The sequence below is a fragment of the Echeneis naucrates genome, chromosome 18 (assembly GCF_900963305.1).
Source record: "Echeneis naucrates chromosome 18, fEcheNa1.1, whole genome shotgun sequence".
Classification (NCBI taxonomy): Eukaryota; Metazoa; Chordata; class Actinopteri; order Carangiformes; family Echeneidae; genus Echeneis; species Echeneis naucrates.
Genome location: NC_042528.1, coordinates 4,566,653 through 4,591,697, shown reverse-complemented (window position 1 = coordinate 4,591,697; position 25,045 = coordinate 4,566,653). Strand labels below are relative to the sequence as shown.

The window sequence follows — 25,045 nt, the reverse complement described above, 5'->3', positions numbered from 1 at the left end:
TTAATAGCTTTGCGTGGCTCTAGCGCCCTGATATCCTCTTAAATCCACTAATAGGGGTCTTAACCAATTACCTCGCTGGGCGCTGGCCTTAGATTAACTTTGTCTGCTGTTTTATGGTGGAAAGCAAATTATCTGCTTATGATGCTACACCAGGACAACAGGTTTGACAGTTACCCCACTGCCAGTGACTAATGTTGGACAATATGTGCGATATGTGAAGGGAGTTATCCCAAATACAGCGAAACCAAAGCTGAGGAATTGGCTCAAAAACTGTGAAAAAGGGGAAAGAAAAAAATAAATAAATAAGAGGAGTCTCCTCCACAGCCTTGACCAAATGCGTGGACGTTACAAAGTGCCAGAGTTAATAAGAGTGCTGGTGTTATAAATATGCTATGTTAGATTCATGGCCCAATGTGAAAGTATGGAAAACCAAAATCAAGCAGAAGCGAGGGTGAGTGCAAACCAAGCCAAGCATGCCTTTGCCCATAGTAAAAAAAAAACAAAAAAAAACACCCACCCCCCAACAAAAAAAAAAAAAAAAAACAAGAGTTGGGACCATGGCTTACTTTTAATGCTCTTTTTCTCCTGTAAAAGAAAAAAATAGAACAGAAATCACTCTTTATATTTTTGCACTTATGCAATAAAATGTCTGTATAGAAATACTGAAACTGTATGACACCTTGAGCAGCAGGCTGTAACTAAAGGTCACGTTGACAACAGCACCAAAAAAAGTGTTTTATGCAGAGCAGACATATGACGGAGGAGACAATGCAGCTGAGAGAAGGACAGCAAAGACGGGGAGGAAAACGAAATGAAAGTCCTCCTGATTTCTGTTTTTAATCAGCAAGTGAATCACTCGTTTCACTACGAATTGCCTTTGAGCAAAACATTCGATATTACTTCAAGAGTGCCATTCCTCTGCTCCTACATCTTATTTCTGCTAAATACCTTGTGGGATCCATTTTTGTGTCACAAATTACCTTTGTAAAGCATCAACTAATGATTGCCACTCAATGTATGGCCAATGCCTCGGGGAGCAGCTGCCACTCGATTGAAAAATCAAATAACTTTGTCATTTGTGAGCCCAAACGACTGAATGGTCCTGTTTGATGAATTGTAAATAGCTAAATAAATGAAGGGGGGCAGGGCAAGAAAATAAAATAGAATATAGAGATGGAATGGCTTTCACAAACAGTTAGCATGCCAACTGAGATGTGATGGAGTTACTGGTGGATCATGGGCACGGATAGAGAAGAAAACACTCTGTCCCCCTTTCACCTCCTTTGCCTCTTCGCAAACACAGACGTCAAAGAGACAATGCCGGGATATCAGGTACTGATTGCCGTGCTCATTTACACGAAGGATTTAGCCATCGGGATCCACAATCCACAGCAGCTCCTTTTTTTTTTCCTCTCCTCTCCCTAGAGGCCCTTTATGTCCCTTGGTCATGAATGCTTATCCAATTGCCCCTGCCTCAACCCACCCTCCCCCATTACTACTGCCCGGTCACATTCACACAAACTGGTAAAAAAAAGAGAAAGAAATGTTAAAAATCAGCAGGAATCCCCTGACGGAGGGGGGGGATTGGAGGGGCAACCTACCCCTTAGCATCAGATCTCCATTGCCCTGCACGGCAAGGTGCTGAGGTAGTTAGCCGATGCCCTGTGTGTGCTGGAAGGAGGCTGATTATTTCCATGCCATGGTTCACTGACTCTGCAGGCTTGCTCGAAATGAAGATGTTTCCCTCTGAGCTAATAAATTGGGTTGCAAAACCAAAGCAGGAAAAAAACCTAGTTTTTTTTCCCCTCTCTATTCCTCTTTTCAATAGTGTCACCTCCCCTTGTGGTTGGGCCATCAATATGAGTACTTTAAAACCACTTACACCCATCTGTTCATGCTTGAGCCTGGACTAGTATTTTAACCTACCAGCTCGGGAGTAGCTGTGGTTGATGCAAAATTAATTACACTGTCCACTTAACATCGACATTAGTTTAGTACCTAATAAACATTCCTTGGTTTTGATTCAAATTTGACTTCTTTTAAATCTTAGAAGTTGAGACGTAGCTGAGGTCAGACAGTTTAGGATTGCAATGGACAGGACACGCTATGATGCATGCATAGGCCCTTTTTAACTTAAAGTACCAGTTCAGAAATCTGGACAGAGAAAATATCTTCAAGCCCTCTGAGCACGAGCGAGTGCAGCAGTGGGCTTTTGTTGCGTCTCCACAAACACCCCGCGAGGCCCTAGCTATCATCCGTAACGCAACACAATACAAGTGGGTCACCCTGCTGTGTTAAAAAGCCTCCCTGGAACACTGAGAGCCTGCCGAAGATGCCTCTCCACCCCAGGTTGCGCCCCCGCCCCCGCAACATGGGAGGTGTGCTCTGGCTCTTCGTTATTTGTGGCTCCGGAGCCAGGAAAGGGTGAGTGCCACGGGTACTTGCCCCAGCTATCTCTGTTGCTGAGGGGGCTTTCAGCCGAGTCAGGATAGTCTGCTCATAATAGCCATTAGTCCTGTTTTACATTTTTTCCAAAGAGGCTTCCAGAAGAGGAGCGGCAGAGGATGGGGCAGGGGGTTGGTTGCGGGTGGATCAGAAAGTGATTGGCAGATAACTAAGAGGGGCAGAACTGAAGAGCGGCAGCTTTTACCAAGATCTGGACAGAAAGTGTTGCTACTGATGCTACTGTTGCAACTGCTCCTGCGGTGATTACCCACACAGATGCCTCCAGTGCAGCAGTACTCCCAGTTATTTGTGCATTTTGCTGACTTGAAGGAGACAGTGTAGCGAGGGCTTTCTTGATTTGTGCAAGAAAGCAGGCCCGAAAGTGGGACAGTGGTTGCACTACTTGAGCTGTGGCTTTTCTTAGCTGGCTTTAGTCAGTCACCCTATCAGCTGACTAGCTTACACTGTGTGATATTTCAAAGAACCATTGCTGCCAGTGTACAGTAGAAATTCGATGCGGTGTCCTTAGCCCTCACTAAGAAGTTGTAGCGGATGGGGAGAAAATTAAAAAGGAGGGCTAGGCCGTTATATGCATGCTAATGCCTGCTGTGGGGGCTTTTCTGAGCAATTACAGTTCAGAATGTTTGTTTGTGTCATTGTGCTGCAACCGGCATTTTCACTGTAGCATGTCAGACAATGCACTTGCCAGTCCGCATTCGTCTACGTCGCCATCTTTTCCACTTTCGAGCTATCTCGAGCTTTCTCTCTGTATTTTTTCGTGAATAGCTGCTGCACAGGCTGAGGCGTCGTGACCTTTGGCCCTCTCTTTTGTGGTGCACAGATTCAATGCAACGACTGAGGCAGTAGGAAGAAGGTGTGGAGGGAGTGGAAAAGAGAGTTGGGTCGAAAAAAAAGGAGGAAACAAAACAGAGGTGAAGGCCTTGCATGGATTTATTGTGCATGTGTGTTGACATTGTCTTTGACAGACGTTGCAGCTGGCTGGACAGCAGATAGAGGTCGGAGAAGACAAGGGAGGGCATGAAGTAGAGGATGAAGACCGGGATGATGAAGAGAGGTGGAGGCAGAGATATAAAGAAAGTATCAGACAGAGAGAGAGAGTGTGTGTGTGTTGAGTATAGCAGGGTCAGGGCCTCGGAGAAGAGAAACAGACGATTGAGTTGAGAAGACAGCATGGCTGCCTCTGGGCCGTCACAGGCCAAACACACTGCCAAAGAGAGCAGTGGAGAGGAGAGCGGGCGGGACAGGAGGAGAAAGAATTGAGGACATTTGCAAAGACAGAAGGAGGAGAGAGGAAGAGTACAGGAGGAGAAAGAGTGATGACACGAGGAACCTTGATAGCAGAAGACGTACTGTACTGTAAATAACTCCTGGAAACACGTGCTCCCGGGTCAGTCCGTGTTCTCACCACACACACATTAACCTATCAATCCAAAGACCCAGGTTTAGACCGTTTTAAGGTTTCAAATTATGTCTCTGACAATAAAGTCCTGTGTCCAGGCACCGCTCGTCTTTCTGCTAGCACAATTAAATCTGCAGACGTTAACAAACGCTTTAACCTCCAAATGTCATTTAGAACCATTCACATGCTTTCCATTTGATGCCAGAGTAAGACGCCTTGATCAAGACAAAGAAAGAGATAGCTTTGAAGGCGTGGGACAAAAAAAAAAAAAGGCACGAGAGGGCGCCTGTGTGAGAAGATCAAGTCTAGCTTTGAAATGGGCTCATGATTGCCCCCCCCCCCTCCATCAAAAACCTCCCTGTACAGACAGATCTATGTTGCAACGGTGCAATCAGCGTGAAGATGACAGTGTAGACTGTTGGCTGTCACACAGATTACTACATAAAGTTCAGGGAGAGAAAATATTTATTCAGAAGAAGAAGGAAAAAAAAAACAGCTGTTGGAACTACTCAGGCCTTCATGAGAAAGTCAGAGAGGGAGGAGAAAGAAAGGAGACAAATGAATAGTGGTACAAGGAGTCAGCAGCAAAAAAAAAAAAAGAGGGAGAGAGAATGAGATCAAGATGAAACACAACGGCAAACACCACCAAACAGAGCTTGTGTTCTGGCTGTAGCCGCTCTGCACTCATCTTTCCTGTTTCTCCCTTTCTACTCGTTCGCACCTCTAATTAGGTCCCATTTAATTAGGTGAAACTTGCAGAGAAATTATGGCGCAAGAGCGCGTTTCCCTGTGTTCGGGCTGTTTTTGCTTTTCGGGGGGCCCCTATGCCGCTGCCTTCCAGCTGAGAGGTCTTCTGCATCAAAGACACGACAAGAAGACAGACACTCAACGCTGCGAATGCACACTGACACACAACGAAAGCTGGCTGTGGGGGATTGAAATGAGAGCGAGTGTGAGAGAAAAGGAAGGAATAGAAGGAGAGTGGCCTGAGAGAGGAAAATAAGGTGAGGAAGGAAGTGTTCCTGAGAGAAAGGAGCGGGCGAGAAAAAGAATAGGTGCTTAATTATTAAGGCCGTGACGGCAAGTTCAGACAGAACAATATCCACGGGAAAAAGCGATATTTGTCTTTCTCTTGCTGAGATGTTTGCCAGACAATTAAGGGGGAATGGGAGAGAGAGAAAGAAAGATGGTGGTGCAGGAGAAAATGAGAACACAAGGGGGAAGTCTTGGAGAGCGGTGACCTTTTGCAAAACGTGCAAGTCATAGCGTGCACCGCTAGGAACCGCATTAATTGATTGTATTAAGACCAGCAGTGGAATTTTTTCCCCCTTTTTTTTTTTATTTCAGTGGCACAGTTAAATCCAAACCTCAAACATCTCACCCACATTAGTCCAGTTAAGATCTTGCGGGGGGCCAATTTAATTGAAGGAGTAGAAAATAAAGAATGTTCTGTCCCTCTTAATTACTTTTTTCTATATGTAAGATATTACTACTTATCCGTATGCTACAACGCAAATCACTCCCTGTTCCTTGAGCTGCCTGAACCACATTTGCCCCTTTTTCTTTTTCATATCTGACATATTTCCTTGTAGCCGTAACCTTTTTCTTTACCTTTTTTTTTTGGTTTTAGCTGTAAGAGGAATTGGAGGAATGCCTCCGAAAGTGGCATCAGGTGATGTATTCTTTGCCTCTCTGAGCTTCCTGAAGTATTTATCGCCTTAACAAGGGCAACTAAGGGAAATATCTGGAACCCCCGCCATGCCTCGGAGAGATGCAGGACAGGCGCTGAGAAAAACTGGAGAGAAGAGGCGAGAGTGAGTGAGAAGGGGAAAAAGATACAGAGCTCTCGGTGGAGTTTTGTAATGAGCTGTCACCTCCTTTTGCCTCGCTTTTCCAGATGCCCAACCTCTGTGCAGAACAAAGGCGCAGCATGAAAAATACACAAGGCCATCCAGTGTTTGCAGGATGCATTTTCTTGGTAGATGGCATCACTTCCTTTTTCTTTATTTTTAGTGCTTCTGCTCAGAAAGTAGGTACTGTGGGTATGATATGGCTGGATTTTTTTCTCTCTCAGCAGGGTCAATACTCTTTCTGGAATAATGAATGTACTGCGGCGTGCTCCTGAAGTAATTAATTGAAGAGAGATTAACTTGCATAATTTCATTCTGGTGAAGATCTCTCAGCCAATTATCAAATGGGGCTTGCACTCTCCCTCCCCTCACCACACGTGCTTTCTCTCCGGGTCTCTGCCTCTCCCTGTGCATTTGGACAGCACTCACAAGCGGAAGACCCCCATAAATAAAGTGCCGCCTCACCCTCCTTCATTCGTCTTGCGTGCCAACGTGCATGGCTGCATACGCCACTAGGCAATGCTCGCGTGGCACGTGGTTGACGTCTTTTCCTGGAAGCAATGTTTTTCTCCGTTTCTCTGTCTCAACTGTATAAATGCAGACGCCACAGGCCGCGTCCTCCAAGCACTACAGGTCTATAACCTCACCTCAGCAGGAAAGTGACTCATCCACACCTCCTAATAACAATAATCCCTGTGGATTCAACAACACGCTCAAAAGAAAAAAAACAAACTGAAAAACTGGTATTTTCTCCTATCAAACAAAACACTAAAAATCACCTTAACATGGTGCAACGCACATCGTTGTATATCTAATTCAGTTAGGAACGAAACAATACCCAATTACAGTATGAAATAAAGTACTTGCCGTCCCCCGCCCCCAACTTACACACGCGTTTGTGTGTGTTTTCCTGCGCATGACAGACTGAGCTTACAGAGAATGCTCTGGAAGCCCCTTAAGGATTAGCTTTAGCTGCTCTGCTATGCTGCACACATGCAACACTGCAAGCAACCGATAAAACAATATGGCAGTTTCAGCTCATTTTCACATTTCCACACAGACGCTGCCACTTATACACTGTAGCATAAACCCTACATTAACCTTGCAGTGTGTGTGTGTGTTAGTGTGTGAAGCTTGAGGCATGTCGACACTCCGTATTCCCAGCCACGGACAACAAGACAAGCACAGAGTATTATTTGATAAGACACATAACACACAATACAGATGAAGGGGTGATGCAAGTATAGAAAATGGTAGGGCTTACTGAGCTACTGTCAGTGTGTGAGCAAGAGGTTAAGTCAGAAGTGTGTTGTTTTTTTTTGTTGTTTTTTTTAATTGTTTATTACTCCTCTAAATTCTTCCTCACACACCATCACACACACACACCATCCCTCAGCCTCTCTCTCATTTCTCTCTCTCTCCAGTCTTTAGAAAAAGAAGTGTCATTGCTTCTCCTCCACTGTTACTCTTATCGCACACTTCCAGGCGCACTCACACAATGGCCTGTTTTACACGATTAAATGGTTATTTGTCAAAATACAATTTCAATTAAATCCCCCCTAAAATAAAAAAAAGAAGTCTGTGATTTGGGCTTTTTTTTTTTTTTTTTATTCCCCCCATTCGTACTAATAGGAGAGAACATCTAAATCACCGGTTTGTATGGGCAGACTGGAGGTCCATCTGGCTAAAAGAGGTCAGGTTTGTTTGAGGTGGGACACTTTCAAATGCGAGGAACTGTGGATTTAAAAAAAAAAAAAACAAAACAAAACATTAAAATGATCTGATACAGTTAAAATAAATGGTGGCTGCACAAGGTGTAAGTCATCTTTGCTGCTTGTTCAGCCCTGAGCCACACATGAACTATGAAGCTAAGACCTAAAAAAAAAAAAAAAAAAAAGCGTATTGCATTACTTGGCGAAGAGATTTATGTAACACTGGCTGCAAATTTGCATCAGGATTTCATTGTGTCCTGCTTCCTAGATCTGATTTATTGTGACCCACATACCACAAATTGTGTGTCGATGCAAATTGTACTCATATGATTTCAAAATAGAAGAAGTCTAGTACTCACCTGCCGGTATAAAACACACTCTTTCTCTCTGAAACACACTTCCCGCTTGCGGTAAGTCGACAGAAGGGGCAGGCTAGCTAGTTAGCTCGTGAGTCAGCCAAATAACACGTACCATCTACTATGCTTGTCATCCTGAGTGTGGCAATTAGCTCTCAGCTACTAGCACAATCCTAGGCCGGCGTGAGCTGGGCATGGTGAGTCACGACCTTAATGGAAAGCCGGTGGTGGAAATGTGGTGGAGGGTAATTATGCTGACCTCAAAGGACAGGCTTTCAGTTTTTACAGCATGTACGATCACAAACAGGAACAGCGAGCTCTACTCCAGTGCAGAAAAAAAAAAAAAAAAGGCAAATTATCAAGGGCCCATGTTTTCCCCAGGGGATTGGCTTTTCTGGTGTTCCAGCAGGTTCGAAGGGTCTGATGGACTTTTGTGTTTGAGTGCGAAAAACTCTGAGAGAAACCGAATTGACCTGTGTGTGCAAAGGGATTTGTTGTTCTTGCCAAATCATTTCCACAAGGGGACCTAAAACAATCATCTACGGTGGTCGGGCTGTTGATTCAAGATGGGACACCTGTTGCAGTTGCCTTCGCATCTATTGCCAAAAAAAGAAAGGGGGAAAAAAAACAGTCTTCCCTTCACCCGGGTCCTCCTTTCTTTGTTCTTTTTGTAATGAGGATTTTCAACTCACAAGATATTATTAATTATTGAGATACCGGGACGTGCCAACACTCTCAGATACCGTTTTAGAGTGGAACGACATGGGAGACCAAACAAATGTTCAGACAGGTTTTAGAGATATTTTCCCTTCGGGACAGATAGAACACCTACAGGGAAGGTTAAAAACAAACTGCATCAAATGGCTGAGCACAGTGCGGCCCCTGATGAAAGCACTAAAAGGATGTCCCAGTCAGCAAATAGGTTCTCCACCATCTCTTTAATGTATCCTTCAGTCTAACCAGGGTGTCTCTGCTCTGTAAAACCTCCCACATGTTCAAGTGTATAAGACTCGAAGCAAAGGCATTGCTAACAGCATGAGGGGTCTCACTTAGACCTGGAGTCTTGGTCAGTTCAAAAAGCATACTTCTCATGGGTACAAAACACGTCCAGGTATACTGCAAAACGTCAGCTTGTTTCCACGAGAAGAGGGTTGGGAGCTCGGCGAGAATCGTGATCTTTGATTTCTCAAGTGCTTTCAACGCCATCCAGCCACTCGTGCTTAGGCAGAAGCTCAGAGTGATACGGCCCGATAACACCAAGGGGTCCTGGATTATAGACTATCTAGCAGATAGGCTGCAGTTTGTTCGCTTCTGGAGTAGTATGTTGGATTTGCCACAGCGGAGAAGCACCGCTTTGTCGGTTTCCTTTTCACTCTGTCTCTGATTGAGACTCAACGGTGGGTCACGCCACCTCCAGATTTTTTTCTGATGATTTTCTCCATTATGGGATGTATTCATGAGAGAGAGGAGGAGGTAAACACAAGTCTGGAAGTGCAAGAAGGACCATCTGCAACTGAACATTTGTAGGATGAGGAGAATAACTTAAGAGGATTTCTGATGAATGTGAGCTAGGGACACCTTAATCGCACTTTTGATTTGAAACGTGCCATACGTTAATCAATTTTTATTTTGCCGTGTTTGCATTTACATGTGTCAACACAAAGGCACTAAAGCTGCGAGTGTGCTACCCACATCCGGCTCCCAATCCTGAGGAGGTTTTGCATGTTGGGTCAAATTATGCAAACTGAACATTCCCGCTAGTATCTCCTCCTTGTTTCAAAGGGGTGGGTGGGGGAGTGTGCCACATGTTAAACATTCATCAGTGCACGATTCTGTTTCCAGCAACAAACACCACAGGGAGACAACAAGGCCTCTTTTCAGTCGTCACTCAAAAGTCACTTCCTATCCTTGAAGCATCAAATCTAGATTTGAATGCAAGTGGACACTTGAAAGCAAGTTTCCCATTAACATTTGATTGTATCACACGGTTGAACAAGAAAGGGTGATGATTTGAAGTGAAATCTGCTATGGATCTGATTCACTAACAGCCACCAACCCCGCCTTTAATCCACAACTCATATCCAGTTTAGCACTACAGAACTACAGCGTCATGGCTACAGCCATACACAGTATATTATTTAAAGCACCAGGGGCCCAATTTGTCACTCTGGCGGGCTCATCACAGGCGAGCAACCTTTATGAAATGCACTTTTCACGCTGCCAGTCGCAGGGATCAAAGCGGCAGCCTTGCCCATTCCTCCCTCTTCAGTAACCCCCCCCCACCCACCCACCTCCCAGTCTGATTCCTGCTGACAAAATGAATCAATTTAAACCAAATGGATCCCCTATCAAAACAGTGAGTGAGGGAGGTACATAATCGTGGGTGGGTGAAGTTCGGGCAGGTGGGCAGTAACTGGGAAATACAGGCACTCACCCTCTCTTATGTTGACTGAAAATTGTACTATGTAGAAAACACCAAATTACTGTAAAGAAGCCAAAGTTGCTTTTCAACTAAATGGAGATGGTCAGAGTTTAAAATTATAGTGCGGTTTATTACTATATGTATGAGGATCTGCACTATTTTGTGGCCTTTTTACTTTTATTTGGAGGTCAATTTCAGTGTAAAAGGATAATACTACTCTTGTTGATATGAGATTTTGTGCAAATAAAACAGATTGCACCTTAAACACACATGGATGGAAAATATTTGAACCCACCGGGTCTTTCATTGTTCACCTCAGCATTCTGCATCTTATCTCTCATATGCTACTGAAATAAATTAATTAAAATGACACCAAGTGCACCTCTCCTTTGCCTTTGAAGCATAAACAACATGCTTCATTATTCAGCCAGCTCCACAGGCCAACCCCCCCTCTCCAGCTCCACCCCACCTCCTTTTTAGCAAATCTCTCGACCAATTGATTTTTCCTCTTTCCCCTGCCTGCCCCCGTCTCCACCACCACCCCAACCACCGCCGCCGCCCTTGATTCTAATGCTTCTGGGTTGTGGGAAATATTTATTCACATTGATTGACGACAGAGCTGATGGGTCTTTCATGAGCGTCAGAGCTCAAACTGTTTTCGTCCCACCGATGTCTCCAAATATCAATCACCAGTGGGAGAAGCGCGGGCTGGACTGCAGATTAGGGCAATAAAGCCCCAAAGGCCAGACACATTTTCCTAAAAGAGAATAGAGAACAGAAAAATATACACCAGACACCAATAGTCTGACCCGTGATGGAGTGCTTGCTTATTCCGCAATGCTTCCCATTAAGATCACGGAGACGGCGTTTTAAGAGACAAATGGAACTTTTCTGCGAATGATGGAAGCACCTGAAACAGATCCAGACAAGTTCGGGATAAGATGTGCAAAGTCATTTGAGTGTTGTGCGTGACGTGATCGCCGGAGGGCTGGAGGGAACGAGCCGATGATAATTCCTGCATCGGCGCGGCCCCTATTAAAAATGCAGCGCCGACAGGATATTTTCTGCATCAAATTTTCATAGCATCAAGCAGACTCGACAGCTCCGCCTTACACACACACACACACACTCACACGCTCAGATGTAACAATGATGAAGTTCTTAAAGCCTATGTATCTCTCCTTTCTCTCTGAATGAATGCACTGTGGCTTATGTATGAGCGACACACAGAGTTGTGCCACGGTTCATGGAGAGTTGTATTCCTCAGGGGCCTTTGGCTGCATATGCATGCTATCCCCCAAGATGCACACCTTCAGTACTGACTCACATCACTGCTTACTAGCTCTCCACACACAAAACTGGGCAGAATCCTGAACTGTGCTCAAATATTCATATTATTCTTTTCCACTATTGGCAGGAAAAGATCTCTCAGCCGTCATATGTTAGCTTGTCATTGGAACCAAGAGAACAATATGTAAAATGAGTGACACACAGGTATATTCAAACGGTTGCATACTGTACAGCCCACTGACGTAATACGCAGTACAGTTGGCAACCAAACTAGTAAACACATTATGCCTAATCCTCATGAATATCACCACCCGCGCTGACTCAACTGCTCTTTTCATATTTTCATATTCATATTCCGCTGTCACATCTGAGCTAAAAGCACATAATTCCAGCAAAATAAAACTCTGTGCGCCCCACCATTCCACTATTCCACCAATTGCTGCATGCAAGGTCATATGTAAATAGGCTTCCCCTTCCAGCGAAGCAGGCAGAGGCATCACCATGCGTGTCAGCGCCATAAAAAAAAATATATAATAAAAAATGGCAAAAGCCACGTTTGATAAACTCGCCTACTGCACAGTTGTACGCTTTCTCCTAGCCTGAGCAAACGGTGTATGAGGAAATGAAGAGCTGTGGAAGTTTTAGCTCTGTTAAAGGGGGTGGAGACACAATCACCCTCATAGTACCTATGCCTGTTTTCTCTTGTCATGTTGACCAGAACTCATTTCTCATTTTGGGCCCCCTGTTCAAGCCCTCACCATGGAGAAGGCTTTCAAGAAAGGAGGTTGTAGGTGTATTAGAAAGATATTAAACTAATAGTAAAAGGTTTATCACTTTTTACGCACGACACTTGAGGGGAAAAAAAAATCCTTTTGATGACTCCCAACTTAATCCACGTAAAGCTGACGGAGAATTTGCTTTCGATCCAGATCGCTAGTTGAAAGATTAGCATTGTCTCTGTCCTTTGATGAAAAGAAATCACCAAGAATAGCACGGAGCACATGAGGCCACGCCATGGAATATGCAGCGAGCTTGTGAGTGAGTCATATGATGAGTTGCGCTATTGAAGGACATGCTGCGTTAGCACCTGATAGGAGTCATACCAGGCAAAAAAAAGAGTAATAATATGTATTTACTTCCTTTGTTTCCTCTTGAGAGAGGACTGGGAGGGGGCTCATTGAGCTACAGCGGAGTGTGCACCCAAATTAAGAGAGAGAGAAACATAATCAGTGAGTGGTAGAGGGTGAGCGAGAGATGCAAGTGTGTATATGAGAGAGAGAGAGAAAAACTCGTAATATGCTTGGGAATTTAATAAGGCTCAGCGCTCCTCAATAATATCACCCGCTTCACAGAGTCCTCTGGGAAACATGAAATGTGCCGATAAAGGATGATGCCTCCCTCTGACAAACGGGGTGTGCTAAGAGCGCTGTAGGAGAAAGGAAGAGGGGAAAAAAAGAAACACACACACACACACACACTAAAAAAAACAGCCACACGCCGCCACTATAGCTAGCGCACATGCTAATGTGCCCCAGGCTACACTTTAAAGAATTATTCACTTTCTTCTCCTTATGCTGCGATTCTCCAAACCGCTCCTCTTTAAGGTCACACACACTGCATACTTATTACAGACTTCAGCTGAATACTGTCGGCTTTGCTCACGCAACTGTCCGAACATAGAAGATGGATTTAACAGCATTATTGTTTGTGCTTTTCTTCCCTTCCAAGCACAAAGCACTACACCTGTTGTTGTTGTTGTTTTTTTTTTTTTGGTTTGTTTGCTGATTTGTTTTTGACAGATTTTTCCACAAGGAAACATCACGCGGACAAGTATGTGGTTGAACATCTTATTCAAAACCATGGCCATTAGCCTGCACTCTTTCTGTGGAAAGCTTTTATAGCTGCAGGGGGTTTTCGATCCACAAGAGCATTATAGTGAGGTCGGCCACAAATTCTGGGTGTCACTGTCAATGCTCCAATTCATCACAAAAGGTGTTTGATGCTTTTAAAGTCAGAACTCTGTGCAGGTCAGCCGGAAGTCTTCCACCCCACAATCAGAAAACCTGTTTCTTTACTGACCTTGCTTTGTCATTCTTTAAAAAAAAAAAAAAAAAAAGGACCTTTCAAAGGAAGACATATGATTGTGTATCATAGCATTTATATATCATAGCAAGAGGAATATTGTTAGGTTGAGTATTAGTTTCAAATTCTTCGGCTCACATTATAACCTAAAGGCCTTCTTCTGGGCTGACTCATCACTGGGTGATGTTTTTGAATGAACTCGTCCAAGTGCTGTAAGAGCTCCTGCATGGCAGCTTTTAGCCGCGTTGAACTTCTCTGTAGGAGGCGAGCCGCAAATAATCAAATCAAAAAGGGATATTTTCAGCACGCACAAGCTTTTGTGTCCACTGATGCTAATCCTGCTTCTTTGATATACACATGCAGAAACCTTATGTTGGGGAATAAACCGAGCACAGACGGAAGAGCTATTTCTCCGCCATTATCTTTCCACTGTTTCAAAACTTCCATATACTTTTCATATATACTTGGCATTATGTCTGTTGAGTTGTATTTAAGGGGTAACTCCACTTGTGCGTGTAAAACCCAATGGGTTCGTGTTGACACCAACACGAAGGAGAGATGCACCCCATGACCTGCCATGTCCTGTCAAATGAACACACACAGACAGCCTCTCGCTCTGTTGACTCCTATGACATTTACATACCGCCCTACCTGGTGGTGTAGGAGCCGCCCTTAGGCTGTACCAGGTTTCGAATTTAGGGAACTTTTTCCTTCATTTCTTCTTCTCTGTCTTCCTTTCAGTTGCCACCTGTCTTGTCACTACCTCACCGGGACCTGCTCAGGCTTGACAAAAAAGAGCCGCAAACATGTATCCCGCTCCACTGCCACCAAAACGGGCTGCTGACTTCCAGACAGAGGACACAAAGTGTAAAAAGGGGTGGGGGGATATGGTCCATTTCTCTCTCTCCCCACTTTCTCCATCCATCCCGTCTTTCCTGTTCAAACAAACATGCATGTTCACATTCTGTCTATCCCAGCTCACCTGCTCTTTTGTTTTCATGAATCCGCTCTCGCATGCTTACACAATTTTACTTTTCTTTCTCCTTTCCTTCAATACAATTTGAGTGTTTTGTTCCTGTGTCCCTGTAGTCACTCCTTTTAACCTCACACCCCCCCCCCCATTTCTCTCATCACCTGCTTCTTTCTCTGCTGATCGGCCAACGACTCCCTATTGGCAAATTCATAAGATTGATCTTTCTTTTTTTTTTTATATATATGCACAGGTGGGTAGATTTACTAAAAGGGTCCCTCTCTCCTCTCTCATCTCCAGTACACGTCTCCTACACTGCATCCTATGTGGCACCCACACCCCCTGCCTGTAAGAATCTGAAGCCCTATCACTTAACATGCACTGGGCTCGACTCCCGGGAGGAGGGAGAGAGAGAGGGAGGCTATGGGAGAGAAGGAGAAGAAAGCGGAGTAACGTCTGACTGGAATACTAATAAAGTGCAGCACTCGGGAGAAAAAAGGGAAGCGCGTACACACACAAAAAAAAAACAGGAGTGAGGAAAAGACAATCGCAACATTCTTGTGTTAGAAAATTACCACTTAATTTGATTCAGCACTGCAGCATTGCCTGTTTCCTATTCCTCATGAGGTCGTGTGAAGTCCGTTTGTGCGAATACGCGTATGACTGTGTGTGAAGGGTTCCCACAGGCATGCAGAGTTATAGAAGTCTCAACTTAAGATATTCATATGCCTAAGGAGATTCTGGCCCTCCGTCCTTTCCCTCTTGTTTTTTTTCTTTAATGTCTGTACGTGTGTGTGTGTGAGAGAGAGAGAGACACTGGTTGGCTACTGTTAGCACAAATAGAAAGAGTGAGGATGCGTTACCATGATTAAAAAGACAGTAACAAATGACTGCTGTCTGAGGGAAGTCATGTGACTATCACAACAGGATATAGGCCAAGTATATCAAGACACACACTTCGCTCCCTAATGATTTGACGTTCCTTTTTAAGGAGAGATGGCGTCGTGGGAAATGAGCGAAGGAAGGAAGAGGGGCTGAGCAACACGCTGGCAAACACTCGCAAACTATGCAACATCTGACACAGTACATGCCAACTTTGAGGGGTTTTTTTTTCTCTCTCGCTCTCTCTGTCATATGTTTATGTTGCGTATAGTATTTTAAGAGGCTGTCTGTGACTGTTTTTGAATGTGTGTCTCTGTGTGTTCAGATGCATCAAGTATTAATGGGCACATGGTCACTGGTGGAGCCTCATTATCACAATTTCTTCCGGGGGAAGAATACCGAATAGAGTTTCTTTCATTGCCACAACTGCTGAGTTGCAGGCGAAGGCGGGATCTAAAAATAGCCTCAAGGTTTCATGTGCCGTAAACCCATTTGTAACTCCTCGTACTGGGTGAAAGAAGCAAGGTATATTTTCAAACTAGTTTTTTGCCCGTTGCTTTTGAACCACTACATGGACTATTTCTCGTCATAACAGCTTTTAATCATTTAGCCCAAAATTGCTTGCCTGGAGCTGGGATGTTCATTGGCTCGGCTTTCAATAATAACCATCCTGAATGGATAAAGTCATTAATTCCTGCCTCTCACTTGACTAATGCTTCCACATGGCTCGGCAATAAACCTTCGCTAGCCAAGTGTACTCTTTTCCAACTCCGCTCAGAAATAAGGAAGAAGCTATAACCTTGTTCATGTTAGCATAGTGGAAGGAACATGTTTCTATCTTTGCCCATGGCAGCTTTGAGCTGCCTTTCATTAATATTAGAGGCAGAGGAAGAGCGAGTGAGTGAGGGAAAAAGATTCTGTAGTACATTAGCGGCCAGATTTATTGACGTCTTTGCGTCGCGAATGTGGCAGGTGCTCTTAGGCCACTTGCGAGCAGCGGAACTCCTCTCAGCTCCTGCCGCTGGAGATAATTTTGGAGATAAAACACAAGCACGCACACAAATCCACCGCATTCTGTCAAGGTTGCTGAGACATTTGCAGGAACTTTATGAATGTTCTCTGTCTTGTCAGGGCACAGTGTGCAGCCTCTCATTGACAGCAGGAACGAAATGATGGAAGGTCTGTCTGAGGCACTGCCAAAGGCTGAAAATCACCTGCTGGACCTGTGGCCAAACCTTGCAAACAGACCTAGACCACTTTTGCACTCCCTAAGTTATAATTTAAATCTTGGAGGCAACTGTGGATGGTCATCTATGAATACATGCTTTGATATGGAGGTGAAAACAAGGTTGTGTCATTCAAACACGGGGCACAGAAGAGTACACTGCCAGCTGAGAAGCCTGAAGTAACACCTTAGCAATGACATTCAAAAGACCCCATTTCAAAGCTCACTGGTGTTAATCCTTGCATAGCGCCTTGCATTTGGACATTTACTTGATATTATTTTGATAGGACAGTTGATAGTGTGGCAAATCAAAATGAAATCAGTAATATTTCTGACAATACTTTTTATTATTATTATTATCAAGCCTCTCTTTGGTATCCGTTCTCTGAACACCACTATTCCTCTGTGTTCTCACACCGACAGTCCAAGTCTATAGGCCCATAAATGTGCTATGCTCTTTGCCTTTTAAACCCTACAAACCTGCAAAACACTGCTGGATTTCTCTTGTTAAGCGACTACATGCTTTATAACACAGTTGGAGGTTTATATGGTTTTACTATTTGAGACAGCAGCATCAGTCCCATTGAAATTACAAGAGGGAGACATAACAATATAAGATTGTTACCAGCAGATGAATGTAATATATACTGGTGCACTGCGAGATTCATTGTTTAACCCCCCCTCACCCTAAGCCACAATCACACCTTTTCACCCCAGCTCATATGTCTCTCCCAGGCCTGCGGCGAGCAGTTGGCTCCATCGCTCACTGGATGCGAACTGATGTATGGAACGACGCATCGGTTCAATACCATTTAATTGTATTAGGCCTAAAGTATGAGATTAGTCTTCAAATCTGTCCAGAAGAAACGGGGATGCTATGTGAGTGCCAGCGGTAGCGTATTAAATTGATGTGAATCCGACACAGTCTAAGGGGAGGAAAAAAGCCGACTCTGGTCTCCGGAGATAATGACTGCCTGGTTTGTCGCCGCGGGGTCAGCCTGACCATTTCAATACTGGTGAGGTGTAGCCGTTGATGTGTCTAAACTATTTACCCCCCACCCCCCACCCGCCACCTCGCCTCCGCCATCACTAAATATTCAATGCAAGTTGATTTTCATCCCCGTACCTCGCTTTAAGCTGACCAAGCTCTGAAACAACTTGTCTGGTATGACGCTTGTGAAATAAATTAGAAAAGGGACGGGGAGAATAAATCACATTTTCATTGGATTTGGTAGTGAGGCAGCCTTAGCGAGAATCAAAGGAATGAGCTTAGGCTATGAAACGTCATCTATTCTTGGATTGTGTTTGTCCTATATTTTTGGGAGTTACTGTTGCATAAATAAATTTGCTATAGTGCGTTTTTTTTTTTTTTTTTCTTTCTTTTTTATGATTTTGCATCTTATGAAAGGCTTAGTCCACAGTAAAGGGAAAAAAAAATGACAAGCATTCTTCCTCCCCAGTAAGCTGTGCAGAGCCAAACTACACTATTGAAGGATTCATGCTACAGTACAGTACGGGCTAAATTATCTGTTTCTTTATTTTGCCTCATATTGCACATATTGTGTCTCCCTTTAAATTGAAAGAAAGCTTTTATCTGTTTGTGTTTTTGCACGAGTAGGAGTGCAATGACATACGAAGGTGCCAACCGATCTTCAACACCATGCGCCACATCGTGTAACTCAAACACAGAAGCATTCTGGGCACCTAAGTCTCCACCAATAGATCGGTGCTATGGATATCAAAGCAAAGAGCAGGGGAAACCCACAAAATATTTCATCCACAACAAACATATCAGCCGCTAACAGCTGAGTGTGGATTAGGCCATCTTCCTGAAAGTGAGCACATATTTACTGACATAAACAAGCTGAGGAGCATATTACCGAGGTACACACTGCTCAGTGCCAGGATATGAATGTTAAATGACACTATATGGAGGTGCTGAGAATGGCTGTGGCAGCCCAGCTTGTTGCAAAAAGAGAGGTCATTGTCTCGGTCAATGCTGATGACAACGTTAATATAATTAGATTTAAATAAGAGACAGTTGAGCCTGCCAAGGTGCAGGGGTCAATAGCCTTGAGGTTTGTTCTTTAATGCTGTTCATACATTTTCTTCACATGTAGAACGCATTGTAATGCTGGTGATTTTCAAACCCACGGGAATGAAACTGAACTCTCCCCAACACCTGGGTCATACTTGCTTTTATATCCCCGTCCCCCTTAAACGTTTCCTTTCAAGTGCGTGTGAGCATTTTTATTGAATCGCAACCGGCAAACACAGGGAAACAAAACAAAACAAAAAATTTGTCATTGAGCTCATGGATGTAGATGGCTATTGTTTTATATTGATTTCCATTGGCTGAGGAGCTGGTGACAGGGAGTCTCTACTCATCAGGGCAAGTTATCGATTAGTTGAGAAGGAGCAGCAGGGGTGCGCGAGAGGTCGAGCGTGCGAGTGAAAAGAGTTGGAATGTGGCCTGTTGGAAAGACGAAGCGTGGCCTTGATCCCTGACACAGGTAATTAATGAGCAAAATGCGGTCAATTTCTCTTCTGATGGAAAAGGGCTATTGCAAAGTCAACATTTTGCTTGTATCAGGGAACGGTCTCACATCCATGAGCACTTAAGAGAATTAATGCATCCTGCACAAGTCAATCTTCCACATTAGGCTGCAACATCAGGGAGAACGCCGCACTTTCCTCTGCCTATGCCATTCGTAATTTATGAATAAAATACAGCAATTGATGCGTTACCTTGCTTGCTCATGAGCCGTGCTAAGAATAGCTTTAACTTCAAATACCACCATAAATAAATCCGGATACCTGCATCCCTTCAGATAACCGCCCCTGTGTTGTAGAGGTCTGTGCTTTGAGGACATTGGAGGTGGGTGAGACAGATGACATTTTGAACCCCCACAAGGACTGAATCATTACAAGCATCTCCCTGCTAGAAGTGTGGCGGGATCAGCAATATTTCACACTGACAGAAGGACCTGACAGCAGGCGTCCACAAACAAGCCTGACTCCTCTTCTCCCTTTTATTTATTTATTTATCTCTCTTGTCTAGGCCGCCCCCTCCCACCCCACCCCACCCTCCCTCCCCCGACATATTTGGGAGCTGCCAGATTGGATCAAAAGCACAGCGAATTTAAAACGTACTCCTTTACTCTATCACAAACTTCTCTACTTGAAGAGGTACGCATGCAAAAAGAAAAAAGAAGAGGAGAAAAAAGACAGAAAAGGCTGCTAGTATGTGATTAGAAATCTCAAACTCCACAGATTGTCCCGACATTCCTCTTCATGTTTCTAATCAGTAGCTGAATGTAAATGTGTCTTTGGCTCCAGTTGGAGTGATAGGACCAGAATCAGTATGTGTCTGCTTAACACCAAAGTGTTTAAAATGCCCGCTGAGTGTTCCTCTATGTCTCTCCCTCTCTACTCCCCAGCGCCCCCCACCCCCAGACTTCTTTTTTTTTTTTTTTTTAAGTCCTCTGACTTTGGTATACTGATGCAAATGTGGACGACACAACATTAGGACTCTGGTTCAGCTGATTGAACCCATTTGCTGTAGACTCTCGCCCTTATCCCCCGAAACCCATTAGATAATACCTTATCACACAGCAGTTCGGTTGTACCTCTCTTACGGCTCACAAAGCGGATGAGCATATTGGATGTGAATACTCTCGCTCTTCATGCATTTAATTCTGGGTGCTATTTATTTTTATTTGGGCCAAAGCCTTCACTTTTTCCTCCAGGACCCATGAATGGAGCAGCACTCTTTACTGTGTGTACTTTCACGAGAAACACAAGGACCCTTGGAAGTCTGAGGTTTGAGACAAATCGCTTCCCTTGTTCCCACCCTCTTGCACCCCCAGACTCTCACTCCCTCCCTTTTTTTTTTTTTTTTAAACACAACAGAAATGAAATGAGCTGGAAATAACAGCTCTGTCTTTGGCAGTGCATCTGAACATTGTAATTCTCAAAACGATCAAGATGTGTTAGCTTTGGAAGTTACTGACGTGGAAGGATGTTTGCTGACAGCGACAACACCAAATCTCTTTAGATGAGCCCTTTTGTTGTCTCCAAGAAGAGGACACCTCTGTTTGGGTGGGCTACATTGCACCCTTGGGATTGAGACTTTCAACCCCCATTTGTCTTTTCCAGTGTTTCGTGTCGTGTGCTGATTAAATATCTCAGCTTCTCTGTGTGAAGAAGCCAAACTTTTTTTTTTTTTTTTTTTTTTTCTTCCCCGAGCATTTTACATATTCATTTGAGGATCTGTTTCCCTGAGAGATGATGGTGGCACAAAAATCGACAAGAACTGCCAAGGTTCCTTAGGAAAGAGTTGCCAAATACATAAGTAAATAAACAATTTCTTGAATTTTTTGACGGTATTAAAACACAACTTAAAATTTTGCCAAAATTCTCCAGCATTCATAGTCAAAGGTTAAAGCTAGTGGAAATGAAGACTTAACTCATCATACACTCAAAAAAAAAATAAAATAAAAAAAAAATAACTATAAGCAGTGGCTAATACCATTTCCTGGGATCAATTAGGCTGATTGGCTTAGGCTCTGTCTTGGCCAGCCCAGGGGGTTGGCAGTTGCAGACAAGTTGTCCAATTAAATGAGCACGAGCACTTGCCAATAATGGCTGAATAATGGGCCTTAAGGGGAGCGTGATTCATCTCCAATGTTAGGCACCAGGGAGGCAGCCCTTGAGTGTGTAAAAACCATAGATTTCTCTTTTCGGATTACAATCAATATCACCCCTGTGGCTTTGACAATGGCCTCGATGAAGGATTAGACTGGAAAGATGTTGCTGTCCTGGGTTGATACCAATAGTTATTTTCAGTCCCACTCCTCGATGGCACACAGTCCATATCTCTTCAAAAAAGGGAGATAATGTAAGCGTAACAAAATTGGAAGCAACACATGCTTGACGTTTCATACATTGTGTCATTTAGATGTTGACTCTTAAAGTGCTACCCACAGGTATGTGTAATTTAAACTGCCTCGGCATTATCAGGTTATGTGCACTCCAGATTTGCTCAAAGGGTAAATAACTTCCTTATCAAGAAGTTGGAGGCAGTTTTAACATTTTTTTTTCCTGCTCCCTTTTTTCTGAATCTAGAAAAATAGTCAAAGAGTAGCTGAAAGGCTTTAATTTCTTCTGACATCACATCCAGCTCGAGTCTCCCACCCCTCTCTTTCTCTCCCTGTATGTCTTTTGTCGATGCATCCAATGCTGGCAAGTTTCTTAATGTCACATGTACGCAGCTGTAATTTAATGCTGCGGGTGTGGCGTCAGACAGTCGCGTGTTTAATCTCTCCCTGTCGAACACTTGTTAGTGCCACCGCCCGATCGTCATTCAGAAGCCTCGTTTTGAAGTGAGGGAGATGAGGCGGAGAGTGGCTGCCATCTTTGATGCATTCTCTTATCTCAATCGTTCCTGCAGATTTTGTTTTGGCACTCTGCTGAAGTGGTATCACACCTTTGCAAAGTTACTCATTAAATGAATTTCCAACAGTCCCCCCTTACGCAAAACGCCTTCCTCTCTGCCTGGAGATCATGTGACTTGCCACTTGGTGCCACTTGGTTACCTTTCTGCCGCCGCCGCCTCTGTTACAATTGCTCCCTGCTTTGAGTCCCTCTGTGTGCGGTGGCTAAAAGGTGGAACGTAACAAACCCCTGTGTGCTTTTCTTTCTTGCTTCCTCTCCCCTCCCCGGTGGCCGTCTTTGACCAACCGTGCTGCACAACAGTGTGCGGTCAGCAACAGAACAGACAACATTAACATGGGATTCTGTGCTTTGACATTGCATGTGTGAGTACACCTCTTGGACTATGCACACATTCCACATTGATACCAAAGCCATCAATCGTGATGGCCTTGTAAATGTGTGCTTCAGTTCAGCAACAAGCTGGAAATAATACAAATCTTCTGTGCTGATTGTAAACACCCTTGCTCTTCATTATCTCCTTCTTCTCTCCTTCCATAATTCTCCCTCCATTCTGCCTTTGCCTCAACCTGACACTGTCCTCTCTCCTTGTTCGTCCTCCTTTTGGAGTATAATCCCTCTTTCACAAGAGGTTACTTGTTTCTTTATGTACCTAATATATTGGTTGCTGGCAGATAATTGTGTAGAAGACACATTGTCCGTACTAGATAAGATTTAAAACTCAGACACAAGAAAGAGGCAAGCCGCTGGCATGTGCAGGCTGAATCTCATTAGATATATTTAAACATCATGGCTACATGAGATTGAGCTGACCATAATGCAATGCAGTTACCAGCGGGGCATTATGGGAGAAAAAGCAATTTGCTGCAGCAAGGCTCAATGGCCCCATGAATCAAGCCGATATGGTACGAGGTGAGAGCAGTTAAAAGACCAGTACACGCTGCTGGGAGATTTCACTTCGTGATACGGTTTGACCAAAAAAAAAAAAAAAAAAAAAAAGTTGTCCCATTGTCATGTGCAAACAATTTCTACTCAACAGGTTTTCTGAAGTTTCCCGTTAAAACTTTATTGAAGTTGCTGTGCAGGTCACAGAGTTTTGAAACAGAAAGATAGAGGACGTACTGGCTTGTTTACAACCTGTTGACTTTGAGCTGTCAACGAGGGCTATGTTAAAACACCTGTCATACTCCAGTGCCAATCCCTTCCTGGTAGGTAGCGGCGCTGCTCAAGCTGCTAATGATAATGATGGCAATCAAAACATTGGCAATAATGCTGTTAATAGTGATGACAGCACTAATGAGTACACTACCTGGGAGGCTGTTTGCTTAAGCTGTTTTCCTGACTTACCCTCCGGGGCCAGAGAGAAAGGACCTAATATCCTGTTGCAGTGGTTCCCCAGTGGTCTCCTGGATGTCCTGAAAGGCCCACATACACACTGGCGAACTGCTAATACACACCACTAATTACAAACAAGGGAAATGAGGTAACATCAAGAGAGCCTCGTGGGGCGAGGCTGCGCACCCCTGACTGCATTTCCCTCCTTGGTGCAACCCCCGTTCACCTCCATCCCAGGTGGCTTATAGCAATTTTCTAAACAGCAATTTTTCAGGCCTCTAGGTTGTTGAGAGGTTCTGCTGAAAAACACACAGGGGTAAGCAAGTAGGAAGGAGATAACGGCGTCGTTATTCTCTGCAGCTCTCAGCCTCTCTGTGCGGCAATTAAAACCTGAAATATTACTTTGCAAAATGGCTGCATTAATGATCAGTGTGCCAGCAGAGAGGGGAAAACAAAAAACAAACCAAAAAAAGACCAAAAAAACAAACAAACAAAAGAGTCTTTAGCTTGTCTATGTTGATAAAAGCTATTTATACACTGTATTTTCTGTCCCCTAACAATAGTATGAGGGAGGAAAGGGGGTGGGGGATTACAATGCAGTGGGACCACCTTTGTAAAACTAAATCCCATTCCTAATCTGCCCGTATTGATTGACCATCACAAGCATCCGTTTACAAAACAGAGGATTGTGTGAGAATCAGTGCTTTTTCAGTTTTTCGGGGTGGTGGTGGTGGGGGGGGGGCGCAAGGCAACACGAGGCACTCCCAAATGCCCAACACTGGATCAAACCAAAGCCAGTTTCACCGAGCTTGTGCAGAAAGCGAATAGAAAACCGAGGGTAATGTTGCTCTTCCTCTCATCTACTGTGTGCACTTACCACAAGCATAAAGGAGAGCAAAATCGCCAGAGCAAGGCTGTGCTAAAAGAGAAGACCAAAAAAAAGGAGGGAAAAGGGTAGAAATGAGCCCTCCTGCCACCATTTTGGCTTGGATATCTGGCAGTTGCCCTTTAAGAGTGAGAGTCTGCTGGGTCCAATTGGAGATGGGAGCTCAATCCCCTGTTCGGTCATTAAAAGCAGTTTCTAGAATGGCATCCATCTGCTGCTCCCTCATTACTGCTGTGAGTGATGGTGGTAATGTTCCTAAATACGGTACTGGCGAATTGTCATTGTGACCCTTGACTCGGGAAGTGGACACAAGCCGGCTAATGATGCCAGGGTGGAGACAGAAGTGAGCGCTGGGCTTGCAACTCAGATTCGTCGCAGGTGGCGGTGGGGGCTAGCGATTGCATCATTAAGGTTAAAACGATTCGTCCTTTCAGTGACGCTGCTCGTCTCGCCACTGTTTGTGGTCTGGGTCGATAATGTGGCCACCTGTATCAACATAAAGGGGGGTTGCTAAACGTTCAGCTGAGGATCGCTTAGCAAAGATGAACATCAATCAATGCCCCCCCCCCCCCCCCCCCCCCCCCCACAAACTACCCAGACCTGAGTCTTTCCTTTCCTGCCTTTGACAAATGAAAAACTCAAATGTGTGAAATGAGTAATAAAGCATCACTAAAGAGCTAAGCAGTGACTCAGCAAACAGCACATTCACAGCACAA

At 44.2% G+C, this 25,045-nt stretch overlaps 1 protein-coding gene across 4 annotated transcripts in view; it reads right to left on the bottom strand.

The window, feature by feature from the left end:
* The window catches only part of pcdh7b (protocadherin 7b), a 98,661-nt gene that overhangs the window by 1,705 nt on the left and 71,911 nt on the right, over nucleotides 1-25,045 (bottom strand). The window contains exon 3 of one of the 4 annotated variants that reach the window (XM_029526383.1): nucleotides 567-585. The exons of the other annotated variants lie outside the window; for them this stretch is intronic. Within the exon in view, the coding sequence (XP_029382243.1) occupies nucleotides 567-585 (19 nt within the window). The remainder of the gene's footprint in view (nucleotides 1-566; nucleotides 586-25,045) is intronic. 4 annotated transcript variants of the gene reach the window in all.